At 41.7% G+C, this 16625-nt stretch overlaps 1 protein-coding gene across 1 annotated transcript; it reads right to left on the reverse strand.

Moving 5' to 3' along the window:
• Positions 1-330: 330 nt before the first annotated feature.
• LOC105700037 (protein grindelwald) lies at positions 331-16625 on the reverse strand. The gene is made up of 5 exons (XM_012425580.1): positions 16474-16625; positions 12848-13187; positions 5189-5251; positions 4127-4281; positions 331-4060 (listed from the first exon to the last, which is right to left on the reverse strand). Exons 2-5 carry the CDS (start codon positions 13053-13055, stop codon positions 3788-3790), a joined length of 699 nt encoding a protein of 232 aa, XP_012281003.1. The 5' UTR covers positions 13056-13187; positions 16474-16625; the 3' UTR covers positions 331-3787.

Genomic DNA, 16625 nt, shown 5'->3' on the forward strand with positions numbered 1-16625 from the left:
TAGACATGTTCCTGTATCTCTAGTCGACCAACCCTTGGACAGGGTTTTCTTTAAGAGTATTCTCGTCTATAAGTACGATTGATCTGTCACAGATATTCCAAACCGTGGCTTCGTGTTACATATCCGACGTATCAGTTAATCGTGCAATCGGTACTCGCAACTATACAGATTTTGGACCGAGTAATATCTACAGAAATTTGTATATATTTGTACATACGAGATGAAATAAAATGTTAAACGTGATCATCTAACAATTTTAGAGTAGATTGTCATATAACTAATGTTAATCAGAATGGAAGGAGCGTTTCATTTTTAGAAATTAAAATGGGATTCCGTTGTTACAAGACTTTATTTATGATAATTCAATGCTGAATAAAATGATAATTTAACGGAGTGGTTTGAGCTCGAGAGTGTAAATTGTTTAGAAACGTAAAATACCATTAACGGATAATCGCAACCATACCAAATATACATTTTCGAATTACTGTACACGTCTGCAAAACCGTCGTCTTATTCCACTATTTAACAATAGCTCATTGTCGGTACGTAACAAGAATCGGAAACGAAAATTTCATTTCCATTTATAGTGTTTAATTGCTTTGACTCGAAATGTTGTATTTTGTGATGTTATGTGGTGGTTCAACTTAAACTACTGTAAAGTAAAATTAATTGAAGTTAGGGAGAGATTCGTCTTACGATGCGCGTGTTACTTTATACAATTTTCTTCTTTATACGGGACTATCTCTATATACTTAATAAATTAAAGTTCCGAAGGACCGATAAATTATGAATATTGTATTATATCTCGTAGACGTAGTAAAGACTTGGTAATAACCTGGCTAGTGTAAATAATACATTAAAGGAAACGGATGAGGGGCAGAAGTGATTAACTGATAAACTATTTAATGCTATTTCTACAATTTTAAAAGAGTCAATTCTCAAAAATACATTGGCCAGCTTTCGTGTAAAAGAAACCCCGAAATGACTTTGTACTTTGGAGAATATTCCAAATTTTGAGGACGGAATCTCGCGAGCTATTATCAAGTTCCAAATTGTACTGCAATTTCAACAGTTTAACTTCAGAATTTCAAAGTTCAATACCATTAAGTAATTCAGTAGGCAACTCTAATTGGTTTATTTTAAATTTAAATTCAAGCAAGTTGCACGCAGGTCAAACCGAAAGTAATTACCGAGCCTGTTGCTTTTGGCTCCCTGACTGAAATTTCGCTTAAATAGAAAACGGAAATAAGATTTTAAACATTCAACCTCGAAGCATTGATGATTATCTAAAAGATGCAAATTTTGCAATTTTAATTGCAAGCATCTACCGGACAGATTAACGTGCTTTTTATACTACAATTAGGCGATTTTAACATTCAACAATGAACCCCGATATTGATATTATATATGAAAAGCAGAATGTCAACCGAACGATATACTATCTACGCATCAATAGTGCAGAATTTCGATCCCCGAAGACGATCTGCAACACTAGATAAAATTCGATAAGGATACTCTACAGAACATTAAGGGTGACCTTAATATAGGTATGTATACATTTTCTAACAATCGTCGCCTCCTCTGGAGGCCGACGATATGTACTCTACTATGTATTGCTGCATGTCACACGAAAAGTATTAAAAATAAAATAATGGAATGTATCCCTACGTTATCTACTATTGCTTGATATGCATACTTCTGATTTCGTTATATCCTTAGACGTCATTACGATTCCTATCGTGATTACACCTAGTTTCGTTATATGCACAATTCATCCACTCCCGAATTTTTGTTCTCTACAATTTTGAACTTAAGCTATTAAATCATGATTTACAACGAAGGACGATTTAGCTGGTGCAGAGCAATGCAACATTTTTTAAACTACAAGTGACGAAGGTGCACCTTACAACGATACTATTGCTGCCGTTAAGTCGGCTTAGCTGACGATTTACTGCCACCTAATTCTACTGTCGTGACTTAAAGTAATTATACTTGGAGTTGGACTCGGAGCCAAATTATTGCAGCCGATAAATTACGAGAAAATCGATCAAGAGCAGGAGCTCCAATTAACCGAGTTTTCCTCTTAATGGAGCTCGACGCGAGAAACGTCTTTCGTGTAAATAATTTATCGTTGATGGAACTGTTTAGGAATACTTGAGTAATATTCTAAACCGACATAATTGTACATACGTAGGCCTTACCTAAGTCTTAATTTCGCCAAGCCTTAACTTATTAGCTGCCGGGGGCAAAATTAGTAATATCCTCAATTCTGGAAGACAATGGTCAACGGAGGACCAAGCTTTCACATAGGCACACAATTACAACCGACTATACAAAATATCTTACAAACTCTTTTGTACAATTAGAAAACCTTAAACGTGTTCAAATCTACAAGTACGAATGTGCGTTACGCTACTTTATATTTAAATACCGCGCAATTCGGCAAATACTGTACAAGAAATTAATTACTGTTAGACTAAGGCCAGTTTAAATTGCACGACTCTCTACAAGGTCCTGGAGGATTTAACAATTTTAAGGTATTGAGCAACTCCCAGGTTGTGAACTTTTTGAACTTCCCGATGGGAGATCAATTGTTCCTCGAGATTGAGCGAAGGTTTTTCAAGAATCCTTTCAAGAAATAAATGGAGTTATTAATATTAAAGCTAGAATATTAATATTGTCCGTTCCCGGGTGGGTTAAAGTTTCAGACATTTCAGTGACTTTTATCACCACGTAGTGTCTCTTTTCATTGAGCTATGAGCTTATCGTAAGTGTACTTGAAGTACTTGATAAATCCTTGGGACGATGTCGTTAAGCATTGTTGAAAACCAGAGTCGTGCAACAGAACTGCCCTATGCGATGTGCGGTTCTTGGGCGCAACATTCGCTAAAAAGGCCTTCTCATGGACGGAATGGCGATAAGGTATTAAGATTAACTTATAATCGAATTATGGGAATACTCCTTAGATATCTAAATCGAGTCGGAGTCGATAAGGTAGAATTAAGTCACACAGCCGCACGGTTTACGAATGCGTGGGACGCACCGAAAGCACTAAAAAATACTTACACATGTATTTAGACATTTAAGTGGTTCTAATAGTTTAACGTCGGACGACGACAAAGGTATGATAATATAAAAAATCTTGTGGCACCTAATGGATTGCAAAATACCTTACCAGATCAATATGTAAAGTCTGTACGGAGACAAGAACAAGTTTCGTATCCAATTAATACTCAATGTCTCAAAATGTTTAACAATTTGCAAAGACCAATGCTTAATGTCGGCGACGATGAAGTCCTCAGTCAAATGCAAGTGCGAGTAAAAGTACTCGGAAACCTCGTTAAAATGAACAGGAAGTTCATGATCAAGTAATAAACAGTTGTATATGTACAAGAATAAATTCGATAACGCATTCGTATAACAAACCACAGAACTGAACATCATCTTCTCCCTCATTTGTCCACTTATTCAAAAAGATCATCAAATGGACGATGGAAATTTAGACAATTACTGTGAACAACCTGATATAAAATTGTACAATGCTTTAAACAAAACACAAGTCTGCCTCGCTTTAAAATCCAAATTCCCTCGGTGAACAAATTCATCGTGACTCTCGCTGCAAATTTAATCAGTGTGTCCCAATTATCAGGAGTAAAAATCTGTATCCTGTGTAAAAACAGTGTAGAAAATTTGAGCTACTCAAGGTGGTTGCTTTAGATTAGTCTTGGGGGAAAATTGTTCTCCACGCAATGGGGGAACATAATTCGGCCATTTTCTCTTTCCTGCTTCAGAAGGAACTTTCACGTTTCGTCCTGGTCTGGGCAGTTTCCGGACTCGGTGTCATCGCAGGATTGTCATAGGCATAATCCAAAGTGGTGTCCTCGCTGGGATGTCGTCCTGACAATGGTGTACTGGTGGTGTTTGGTGTCGCATCGCCATTAGTGCTTTGGGGTCCAACAATGCTGCCACTAATCGTAGGCATGGTCAACTTCAGGCCATTTTGTTTTGGAGGGACGCCAACTTCCGCGTCGTTTTGCACCTTGTTTTTATTAGTCGCCTTCTAAAAAGTGCACAGGATGAAAGGAAGCCCTGGATTCCATGATTATTTATGAAGTCGATGACCAACCTTGATCCACTTTTTCCGGAAGCAGTCCTTCTGCAAGAATTTCCTCAGCTTCGTCCTGGTGAACTTCCTCGTCAACAGATACAAAATGGCGACCAAAGCGAGGCAGGTCAGAGTCAAGGAGATCTTCAACTGCGTCTTCAACTTGTCCAACTCGGCTGAAACGTGAGATACCGTAGTATTTTTTTATTTAATTTTTGCAATTATTTTCAGTAAGAGGTAAAAAGCAGAGGCCGACTACATCATTCCGGAGACACACGTGGAGAAGTAGAGGAGTAATTTGAATTCCCTTTTCCCTCTTCAAGGAACGAAAGGGGTACTTCGCGACGTCGTCGGTACTGGGGGAATAATTAATCGTAGAACCAGCTACCGACTGCCATTTGCATAAGTAAGATCTCGCTGAGAGATCGCGTGAGTAAACTTCTATCATGCTAATACCACGATCCTAAATCTAATCCAGCTTTCGTGCAAGCTGGCTCGTTCATCGGCGAAAAATTACGAGGAACGGAATCCCTCCTCGAACAAAATCCTATATTTCGCACAATATGCACAAGTTTAACAGCATTTCTCCCCCATTTATGTCACTCAGTCAATATAAGTAGCTAGAATAATTTATCGCCTGTATGACGTCAAGCGGATGTGTGCATTGCAGCCGTTTATTAATGCTTAACATTACGAGAAAAATATTGCTATGACATGGCATGGACGGAATGATTTTAAAAAAAGTCGCTGTTAAATCTTTAACAGATTTTTATACAGCAGTTCCGTAATTTCCTTTCAAGGTGTCTTTTTCATGCTGAGAAATAATTTTATGCTGGGCCTATTAAACGCTTCCGACGTATGGGCGAAATTCTTCAACGCGTACAGGCGATAATAGACCAAATGAACGCGTATATTCGACTTTCGGAGTTAAAGGGATAAATAATTTTTTCCGCAGCGATTGTATTTTTGTTATCGATCGGGGACTGTCTCCGGATATTTCTTACAGCAAGTAGCAGCAAAACCAAGGCAAGTTTCTTCGCTGATTCACCGATGAATGAAGATTCTCCTCACGTGCAGACTCACCTTTCAGGTCCTTACTTTGCTCAAAGTCCTGGCGCAGAACGTAGCGTTGGTCGTGCAAGTATTCTACGACAATAAACAAAAAGAAATTCTCGAATTAATTTCTGCAAAAGTCACACCTAAGAAAAAGAAGAAAAACCTATCTTTAAGGTGAAGTAAAACACGTCGAGAAACTTGATCGACGTCGATAAAAAAGATTTTTCTAAATGCCTAAGTTGCCGACGTTCGTTTTTATATTGATAGCTGTGTCGAATTATATTGGATATTGTACCAAAGCGCATACAATTGTAGAAGCGCATACACTTTCTTTGCCTTTATCCCGTTCAAATGCGAGTTTATCGATTACCAGAGTATTCTAAATTGTCGTAAAATTGTCCTGACCCTTTCGTTTCTCATGTCAGAGCCTTCGATAATTGTATATTGATCGAAATATGAAAGCTCGACGCCATTTTAGTTTTGGTCTGGGTTGTTAAAAAATTTTTTTCAAAAATCCAAATTTTGAACGTGTCAGGACAATTCTTAGATGATCAGGAGTGATGTGTCAAAGTTTCGGACAGTATGGTCTAATACCCTTAAAAAAAAGTGTTGTATTCGAATCGACTGATTTGAAGGGGGTTTCACTTCACCTTAACATTCTGTAAAATCGACACCTGAAATTGAGCACCTACGCGCGTTGCTTTCGCGCGAAAGAGAGAGAGAAACCACTTGCGCCATTCATTAACCATGTTTATTAACAAACTAGTGTTCAACTAGTCTCGCTAATTAATGTTCAACGAGCCGCGTTACCTGAAGTTCAATTAGCCCCTGAGTGTACGCGACTTGTGGAGAAAAAGGAGGCCTTGGAAAATAGAAACTGTTTCCATTTGCAATGCTAAATCGCGGTAACGTTACGTCTCCTAGTGGAAAATTATAGAAAAATATTTATGGACGTAAAATGATTATTACATATCTAAAATGTATGTCCTCGATAACATGAATTTCACCGATGCATTTACAGTTTCCTATTCGTGATGACGAGCAACGGAGATACGCTCGAACTGTATGTTGGGATAACAAAGGGCAGGAAGTTCGTTCCACCATACATTCTATGTGTAAGTGTGTATGGGATCTATGTATTCATGTGTTAACAAACACATACTCAACAAGCCGTTCGAACACCTAAAACAAGAGAACATAAGAAAACCCATAAACCCTGATAACGTTAACCAGTAAAATGGTCTTTATGGAAAGTACGGATAATACAATCTTAGTTGTTATCAAGAAAGAAATAGGACATTCGTTCCATTGTGTACTATACGTGTCCAGTGTTAACAAATACGTGCTTAATCATCCATTGTTGGAGCTGAAACGTCTTAAAAAATTTTCAAAATCTCGATTGTAATTGTTCAAATGACACTTTATAAAGAGGACGAGTAATGTAATCGCAGTGCAGTTGTCATCGAAAGAAATAAAAAGAGAGAGAGAGGAGAACAGAAAATTCGTTCCGTGTTTGTGCTTAATGTGTGTAATATAAACAAATATTTACTTAAAGATCCGTTTCGAACACCTGAATCAAGAAATAAAAATATTCCTGAATACCAGAACTTCCAAATCCTGGTCGTATTTAATTGTTGAAGCAGTACTTCATGAAGAAGACGAGTAATGTAATCGCGGTGCAGTTGTCATCAAAAGAAATAAAAAGAGGAAGAGGAAAACAGGAAGCTCGTTCCGTGCTCATACTCAATGTGTGCAGCTAGCATAACCGACAATGGTCGCTCAACAAGAGCTACCACTCTTATTGCGTTTGCAGTAAGGAATCTTACGTAAGATTGCGAGTTATTTCTTACTGCAAACACGAGTGCAAAGCCACCGTTTCCATTGCGGCCACTTCGCAATGCCAAAACATATCAACTGCACCGTGCGCGTTTCGTTTCGGCTTATCGCAGCGTTCGCGACGTAAATTGGATATATCGAAAGCGCGATATGGTCGACGAGCGTTGTGCAATAGCTACTCCCTCCCTATTGTTGTAACCGAGCGGCCATTGATGCAATCACGTTCCTATAAACTAGTTCCAGGTTTGTGATACTTAGAAAAAAAATCCCACCAAGGAGTTGGTATTGCCAAAAAGTAGCCAAAATAAAATCTGAAGATTTTCGCGGTACGGATTATTTGGAAATTGGCGAGACGACCATAATACAGGCTGCAGTTGGAATATGAAATAATGAATAATTATCGGTGAGGCGGCAAGGGGACGGGGAATTTTTTCAGAGTGTTTAATGGAGTTTCTAAGATTTCCAAATACCTGATCTGACAATAAGTTTCCTCGGATTTTTCCTACATGCGACGTAAATTGAAAGTTACCGGTTAGCATTATGCAACCGCTGTTCCCGACCTATTGTTGCAACTGATCCACCATAGGTATGTTCACGTTCCTTCAACAACTTCAACTTTCCATGTTAATAATATATTCGAAAGTTGCGCCAGTAAGCTGGTATCCATAAAAAAAATAATCATAACCGTAATGAAATTGTTGAAATTTCTAATTTGAAATTTGTGACTTTTTCATGATACAGGCTCTACTTGTTTTTGAAGCGTGAAATAATGTATAATAATTGACGGGGAATTTTTTCTAATGCCTATATGGGTTTCCAGCGTTTCCAAATACCTGGTATTAATTTTCCACGGGTTTTCCTATATGCGATGATTTTTAGATACACCCAACCTGAAGGTCCCTCGGTCCTCGACCTTGGCGAAGAACTTGACGAACGATTTTCGAGACTCCTGAATTCGGCGGTCGAGCCAGGCTTTACCTCTAGAAGAAACTAACCGCGCAAGCGTACTCTTCGCTCGTTTACTTCAGTCGTGATAGCAACCTGCTGCAAACAATGGCAACAAACGACGTTACGTGCCGGCCTTTGGTGCCGTTCCACCGTTTCGTTCGAGAATGCGCCATACTTCTTGCGCTCTTCTTTCCGGACGCGTACAATGCCTGCGATCTACGGAAATCTATATAGAAACTCACGTTTGCGGGAACCTAAAAAGCGCCCAGAAATACGTGACATGGTGTCTCTCAAGCCTGCTCCAAAAAACGAGATACACATAGCCGTGTTCATAAATTATCAGGCCGAGAAATATGACACGTAGAAATTTAATCCTATACATACATTTCCCAGCTGTTGAATGTAACATGTAAAAATTATATCTTTTTTTTAAACTTACATATTCAGCCTGAGAAATATAATATACAGCAATTAGACTGTACGCATAAATTTTCAGACTGAGATATACGACGAGGAGAAATTCAAGGTGATATGAAAGGGTCGTTCTATATACACGAAAAGTAAGAATATGTATAAAATCTTTTTTCAAACTGAATCCACCGAAACGTTGGAAACGTCAGCATGTGAAAAAAAATTTTGTTACTTTTCCCATACTAGAACTAAGGATAAATTTCTTCTTTTTCTTTTTTGAAATGACCCTTTCGTATCACCTTAACTGTATACAGAATAAAAACAGAATTTACTGTACGCATGTATCTGGTACACATTTTCTGAGGTAATAAGAAAAGCTCGTTTACGATGTATCGCGTATTTATATTAAAGAGAAAATTCGAAAAGGGGCGAGATAAATTTATCGACGATCTGAGGGTGAAGGACAGCCCTACTTGCACCGAGGCATGTACCGCGGATCGATTTACAAGTACATGCAACGTCTTGGTATGATCTATAGTCGAGTCGGTGAGTCATAGGCAAAGAAAGTTGCTCGAAGCCGAGGATCTATACATGAAACGGTGTCGAAAGCGACGTGGAATAAAGTATTCATTAATCGTCAAGGTAGGGGATGAAAATGGTCACGACACGAGATTCGATTCCGGATATTCCGCACTCTTCGTCCTGACCTGAATGACTCACCAACAGAAAATATTCCTCCACCTGGAAAACCGCGTTCAATTCCGCGGAAAAGAGATATGCAGTTCGTTTCGCGAACCTAACAAACGCCGAGTGGGAAATGAATTAAAAACTGTTCGGGAATGAAAATATACGACACGGCGATGCCCCGTTAATTCGCGATTGTAGATCGGAAAAAAAAAACTAGAGAGCACAGAGACGAGAAAAGGGGAAAAAAATTGGAAATGGGGAGGTTCGAAACGGTGGAAAGGGGAAATCGCATCCAGGGATCTGTCTGCAATATGGGGAGGGGTCTTCTGCATAATTCATCCCGGAAATATGAGACGAAACGTTATAAATTATACGATGCACTTTCCTGGCGGGGAGAGAAACCGCGAAGCTATTCCGAGAGAGCCGGCCAGATGATCCGGAAGGATATGGCGGAACCGATATCCTTGGAACCGCATCCTGGAGGAATGGTACTTCGCCTGATGCTCGAAACCACTCGAAGAAATCAGGTTGCGTGGATTTTTGCGGCTCTGAGGATCTTGCATCGCGGATATACCGAAAGAGAGACGATAGCAAGTGAAACTTAAATCTCCTTCTCGGAGAGGACGGACAGGAAAAGCCGATATTCTTGAGAATGTCGTCCTTTACTGAATTACGCCGGCTTTTATTATATATCTCCGCAAGGTATACGTCTGCGGTGTATCTACTCTCCTCCCGACAAAAGGAAATAATCGAGAGAGACTTTAAGTGATTGGGCTGGAATTTTTTGTTTTTAATTTTCTTAAAGAAAATTTCAGCTAATTTCGGCGTCGAAGGAAGTTCGCAGATTTCTTGTGGAAATGTGTAGTTGAAGTATTAGGTAAAATAGTAATAGTATAGGATTAATTAGAGTGGAGGTGAAGGGGCGACTAGGTGAATTGTCAATTAAAAGTGTTAACGAAGGAGAAAAGAATATAATTAATTGAAATGGTGGTTTCATCACGAGAGAAATGGCGAATAAGACGAACGGTCGAAGTCCGCGATGAAGACGAGGAGAAGAGGATGTGGCATTATTCGGAGAGAGAGAAAAAGGACGAATGGAGGCATCACGCATGACTTCACGAAGCCAAAGGAGACACCGTGTATTACCAAATACGTCATGTGTTGGTATGTTGTTGACGAGTAATCGGAGAAGGTGTAAGTCGACCCCGAAGAGTGCCCCGAAGAGCTCGGGATCGAATAAACCTGGTGCAATTTTTAATCAAGGATCAACGTCCGTCCTGAAAATAGCGATCCATCATTGACAATGATGCTTGAAAACCCGAGACCCCTAGAACATTCAACCGATCATCTTCAAGTTAAAAAAAAAACAATTACTACTTCGCAATTACCTAACTGTTCCTCTAAGTGGAAAAAAAGGTGCGAAGAAATGCAGAAGACAGGTAAATTTTCACTTTATCTATGCCCCTCCAAGGACCTTCTAGGATAATCTGACACCCCTACAATATATCATTCATCATCCTCGAGTTAAACAAAAATTACCACTTCGAATTTTCCTGAATACACCTGGGTAGAAAAAAGAAAAAGGTGCGAAGAAATGCGGAAGAATCCCGTATTTTCAGCTTATTTGCGTCCTTTTATAGTGTCCCGGGTCTTGGACCGACCGTACAGGTTGATCTTTTCTCCTCCTTTTCTGGGAGAAGCTGAGAAGGGTGGACGCCCTTTGTGAGAATACCTGTGGTACCTGTACCTGAGAGTGTCTAGCAGACGATGAGTCACCAGCCTGGCAGTGTGGGAAGTCGGTAGTACCGTCAGGTGCAAAGTCAACGGGCCCAGGTCTATTCAGGTGGAGGTAGACAGGTGAGCAGGTGAGGTGGTGCCAGGGGAAACACGGCACGCATGTACCCCGACGTTTCGACATATTCCCAGTTACCTTGCACAAACACGAGTACATGTGTATACCGTGTGCCAGGCAAGACCAATGTACAGTCGATGTACAGTCAGAGGTGATTTTCTTAAGGAACATTGACCCGTTCCACCTTCCGCCTTGAAGAGAAATTACCGCATCGATCTACTCTCGTATGGATGAAAACGAGGGTCGATTCGAGGAGTATACAAGAAATGGCACCACGGTATAACAATATGCCATGGTACGATTATTTTAATTCTAACTATTTTTACTCCCTTTCCTCTCAATGCGACTCAAGACTGGATATAAATAGCGACTATGTATGCAGATGAATTGAAATTATAAGTGTTTCACTTTTCGTTACGATCGCATCTCATTGACACGTGACATTGCCGTGGTATAGGAGGTTTTACCTATCTACGAGAATAAAATAAAGTGATAAGCATATCGCTTTTTCTTGCGCCTCCCTTTTTTCAATATACAAAATTGCACCGCCGTGGCATAAGAAATTTCATTTAAATAGATTCCAGGAAGAGCACTTTCCTTTCCCGGCTCTTTTAATTTCCTTCCTTCTTAGTCGAGGCCTTAGCCTTCTCCTAGCTTAAAAATGGGTCGAAAACGGGGGATCGGTTCGCGACGTCCACTTTCTCGGCCATCCGTCGAAAAAGTCGATGTTTGTCCAGGACGAAAAGCGTGCCAAGCAGGACCTTGATTTACGAGTTGCCGTCGCGGTGCGTCCGCTCAAGAGCGTTTCTCGGGCCGCCTTAGTGCACTTGCGATTCTCACGCCTCCGGAAGCACCGAAAAGTGATTTACGAGCTTTCCGGACTTGACGGGCCCGGGCTTAGTGCTCCCATCCCTCATTCGCGAGCCGTCGAGTCGCCCCGGCGAATTCCCCAGGAATTGCGTGCGCCGCCACGACGCGGAGATCCATTCTCCGATGGACTGATATTAATGAGGACCCTTCGAGGCATTTCGACTCTTCAGCCTCTGACCGATTTCCGCGTTGCCGGGATTCCGGGTTACCCGCGAAATCCCTTAAAAAGGAGGTTTAAGAGACGGTCATTTACTGTAAGGGAGATCGATGGCCTCCATGCGACGCGTCCACTCTCCTGGGCATCCAGGAATAATTGAATTCCTTTCTTAATTTACGTCTCCACGTCGAAGCAGGTGTAGGTATCCACCTTTTGATGCTAAACCTGGCGCACAATTGAATGCTTTCGTAGCTCGGGTCGGTGACTTTTCAAAGGGAATTTTTAGGAGGTTCCTTCGAGGCTGAACTACAGTCCATTCTTTCTGGAACTGGTCCTGGACAGGTTGGATGGAAGACGGGGTGTTTATCTTCTGACCCATCGCTTCTCCGGTCCCCTATTTTGGCCCGAATCTCAAAGATCCTTCGCCCGATGTCTTTCTTCCAGAAAGTCCTCGGTCAAGTTTGGGTCCCGAAAGGACCAACTAGCAGGAGTAACGACGGGAAATGTCTGAAAAGGTGTCTCGGCTCGGATAAGGATAAATCTCGGAGGACTTCAGTGCGTGTGAAAGTCATAAATCGGATCTCCCAAATGGGCCGAAGTTTGCCTCCCTAAACTGCACAAGTGGAACGCTTTAAACCCTCGTTGGATGTCTAGGGAGATATTTCAGAGCCAACTTCGCTCACTTCGAATGCCAAGTAAATACCAGAATACATCTACATACCAGTCTGGTAATTCCGGTTATTAATCGAAGAACTCAGGTGAATCAACCAGGTAATTACAGCTCTGGTAGGTGCTACACTTACCAGGCAATTTTACAATCAGGGAAGAGACCTTTCATTCCCTCTAAACGTACTTTACAATGCATAATTAGGTGCATTACAGTTATTCGATGTGCATTTTATATTTACATTGTTTTTTTGCTCACCTTGGCAGTCCTTCACACAAAGATCCATCTGCTGGTTGTGATTGGATGGATCACAGACGACGGAACAAGGTCTGCACTGTTGGTCGAAAGGGCTGCAATATTCGGTGGTGGAACACCTCTGTTGTCCACATTTGATACCATCAGGACTCAGGGCTGCCCTCGTCACCGAAATCACCAGGGCTATCCCTAGGATCGTCACTAGGGACATCTTCGACACTGGAAGACCCGACTTTCGCGGGTCGGCTCGGCAGGTGTAACTCTCTTCTGGGGAAAATTTCGACGTCTAACTCTTCTCGAAGGGAATATCCTCCGGTGGATCCATCCTCACCGACGTACCGACCTGAAAATCACGAAGAAAATTCGTCATGTCGGTAACCTGGCAGTGCGAATCAATTTTCCAGTCACGTGGGAATGAAAATTCAATTCAAATAAGAGTAATTTCCATCGACCTGTTACCAAAGTAAAAATGTGTGACTAGATAGTAATAGTTTCATCTTAAAGAGGGATTACTCCTGGAAATCGGAAATTTCAGTCATCTTTGAGCTGCTGGAAGGTGAGGTGAAAAGTCGAGCACTCTAGCTTTACGTTTAAGAGGGGTTCCTCGTTAAAATTGATGTTTTAAGTCAAGTTATTTCCAGGAATATAGCGGAATTCTTAAGCGAGAAATTCCTCCTGACCCGAAGAGCGGTTTCTCCGGCGCGAAGGAGAGGTGACTCGACCGTTGCGTGATCGAAACCATTTTCTGGCACACACAGGTGGAGTCTCGTGTACATAGGTGTTCCATTAAATGCACGTGTGAGAGCTGTTTTACACGGGGTGTTCCCTGGCAGGGCTGCCAATGCAACAACGGTGAAATTCCGTTGGGAGCAGACGCGATGCACCTTATAATGCACCCACTTGCACGCGGATGTTACATGGCCAGGTCACTGATCGATTGGTCCACCATCGCTTAATTATCGAGAATTTTGGACATATCAGCAATAAACCGACGATTAACGGATGATTAATCGACGATTAACCTCAAAATTTCGGTCGACGTAGAATAAGGCAAATATTTGTTCCGGCCTTCTTCGCAAAGAATTCACACTTATGGTCTCGACTTCGAGTCCTCGATTTGCGCTGAAACTCAGACCGGATGAGCTCCTAAAAATTATCAATGATAGTCCCAAGGATGACAGAATGTGATATAATACATGTCATGACTCATCGGCGCAGCTGACACCAATAGGAAAATGCAAAATGCCTTTCCATCCGTCGGCACTACCTGAAGGCAAGCTTCTGTTATCCCTAAATACCCTGGGACCTAATACCATCTAATTGCACCTAATTATACCTTAACGAGATTCAAAACCTCGACGATTGCTTTACGAGCGGCCCTCTTTTCCGATTTCTCCGAACCCATTTTGGAGCACATTTCCTCCTCGTCCCTAATTACGCACCCAATAAGGATATCAGCGAGTTAAGAAACGAGATATTTTTTTCCTCAATACTAATGAACTTTTGAATTCTTAGAAAATTATTTTCAACAGTTTCGCCGAACAGATTGCTAGTGGGATTTTAGTTTAGGTACTGAGTGTAAAGGATTTCAACGATGGAACCGAAAGTATCGGAGTTCGATAGCGACCACGTGTTTCGCTAAGCAACGTACATCTTTCGACAAACAAATCGGAATAGCGACAAATTTTCTCAGTAAGTCAGTCCAAATATTTCGCACTTAACGTCGAAAACGCGTGATAGTAAACTGGACATAACATTTATTTCCCCTCCGTGAATTTTTAATGACAATTCCAGGAAAACCGTCAGACATATTTCGACAACAAAGAGAATCGTAAGGCGTCCATGTTTTTATCTGCATTTCAAGATCGTAAAACTGTCACGATCAGCAATTTTTTAAGCAACTCGACGTTTGTGCATCCATATAGCTTCACTTTGTGCAACACGTTCGAAGCTTCGCCTTAAATGCACATTCGATAGTTTCTGGAGAACATACTCGAGAAATGAACGCGAAGAGTGAACACGAAGAACGAACCTGAGGAAGTATTACTACACCGGCTAATTACCGGAAGTGACGAGTACAGGAATACGCACAAGGAGGAAAATCCTTTCCATAAAATTGCGGAAACTTCCCAGTTTAACGTCCTCGCGGAAGAGCTGACGCCCATTAAAATCAGTGAACGAAACTTACGATGCGATGAAAATTCTCCATTAAATCCGATCCTGAGAAGGAACTTCTCAACAGAATATCCGAAGCCACTTCCAGGCTCTCTGATAATTCCACAGTTCGAGGACGACAGTTATATCCTGTAATTATCGGCAAAGAGTAACGATAAAAACCTTCCTACCTACCTATCCCTTAGCCTTCGACGAAACGGCGAAGTCGGTTAAGAGTTCCTTGAGAAAACGCAATATCCATATTCAACACTCCTCATAAATACGTTTAATATATTTAAAACCCTCGAGGCATTAACAATTGATTCACCGAAAACCAGGGAATTATTTAATAATTCAATAATTCCTGCCTTCTCGACTCGCTCCGACAATGTGTAAAAAGTTGGACGCAGGAAAGAGGGAATAGAAAAGTCGAAAAGTTTCTCGCCCGTGGAAGAATTTCTAAAGTTGAAGAGGAATAGTTCTCGCGTTGCCTGCGGTGGAAAGCAGAGAGAGAGTGCTCGAAGTTTCGAGGAGTAAAGTCAGGAAAGTCAGGTCAGCCAAGTCAGGTTAGAATTCGTGGGCAGCTCGGCCGTTCAGGAATGCCGTCCGACTGGTTCTCGAGAAGGCTCGAAGAAGCGAGGCGAAGTCTGTTCCCGGCTAGGAGTATTGATACCCCAAGATCCCAAGATTCCCTAGAAATCCCCTAGGACCGACGTCCTCGCTTCGTCTGTTTCGGTTCCGCCGAGGCGAAGCCGTTCCTGCTCGACTGCACTCCAATATGGCGGCGAGCGGTTCTCCCATGACGCGATCTCCTGGTCCCAGCTCAAATCCGAGGTGATTGACTTTTTTAATCTTTAAGCCAGGACTAAACCAAATAAGCCAGACCAAGTTATTAAGTCTTCAGGACCCACTTAAAACCCCGGAATAATTTATATCGAGCCTAGAACCTCGCATATGCTTCAAGGAATAAAATCCCCTAAATCTAGAAAAAGGTTTTAACAAATATTCTACCCGCTAGAAACACCTGAATGTAAAAAATCCCGCGAAACAAAATAAGCCTCGCCGTTCCTATTTTGTTTCCAGATTCAAGAACGTTGGAATCATATCACAAAGCTAAGCATGCAAGTCTCTAGATGTGTGCTCCTCATGTAGCGTTACCAAGCCATTTTCTTCGTTTCCAGAGGTTAACATCGTCGCCACTCGTTTTCGTGTTACTTCCTTTACATTTTATTTGAAACAATATTCTATTCTAAAGCGGAAGTCGCGTCGAGTATAGAAACTTTAGGCTTGACTCGCGCACTTTCTCCGAGAGGAGTCACCGAGGTGGAACCGCTCGGGACGGAGTTCACGGCCCAACAATGGTTGCGCAGTAAATCCCGTGGGCTCTCAATACTAAATAAACCGGGTTTTGCAGCCTGGTAAATCGATCGGACATCGAGTTATTAGCTTTCGAGAATGGAGAATCGAGAACTTACTTGCATCGCTGTGGACGAGGCCTCCGGGACGCGGGGGCACCGACACGATCACATTTCGCGCGCGAACTTTCTCACCTCGGTGTGGCGACTTCGTGCGAGCGACTGCCGATCGAAGGCAGGGGAGCCACGGCTCGGCTACCGGTCAGGTTCGA

This window comes from Orussus abietinus, unplaced genomic scaffold, assembly GCF_000612105.2.
Source record: "Orussus abietinus isolate OABI.00-Male unplaced genomic scaffold, Oabi_2.0 scaffold61, whole genome shotgun sequence".
In the NCBI taxonomy this organism is placed as follows: Eukaryota; Metazoa; Arthropoda; class Insecta; order Hymenoptera; family Orussidae; genus Orussus; species Orussus abietinus.

What these genes read in the sequence shown, in the direction of transcription:
- LOC105700037 (XM_012425580.1), bottom strand. Translation starts at nt 13,055, where the DNA reads ATGTCCCTAGTGACGATCCTAGGGATAGCCCTGGTGATTTCGGTGACG. An exon ending in GCAAAGTAAGGACCTGAAAG is followed by an intron (nt 4,282 to 5,188) that starts GTGAGTCTGCAC and finishes CTCACGTTTCAG; the next exon opens with CCGAGTTGGACAAGTTGAAG. An exon ending in TCCGGAAAAAGTGGATCAAG is followed by an intron (nt 4,061 to 4,126) that starts GTTGGTCATCGA and finishes TGCACTTTTTAG; the next exon opens with AAGGCGACTAATAAAAACAA.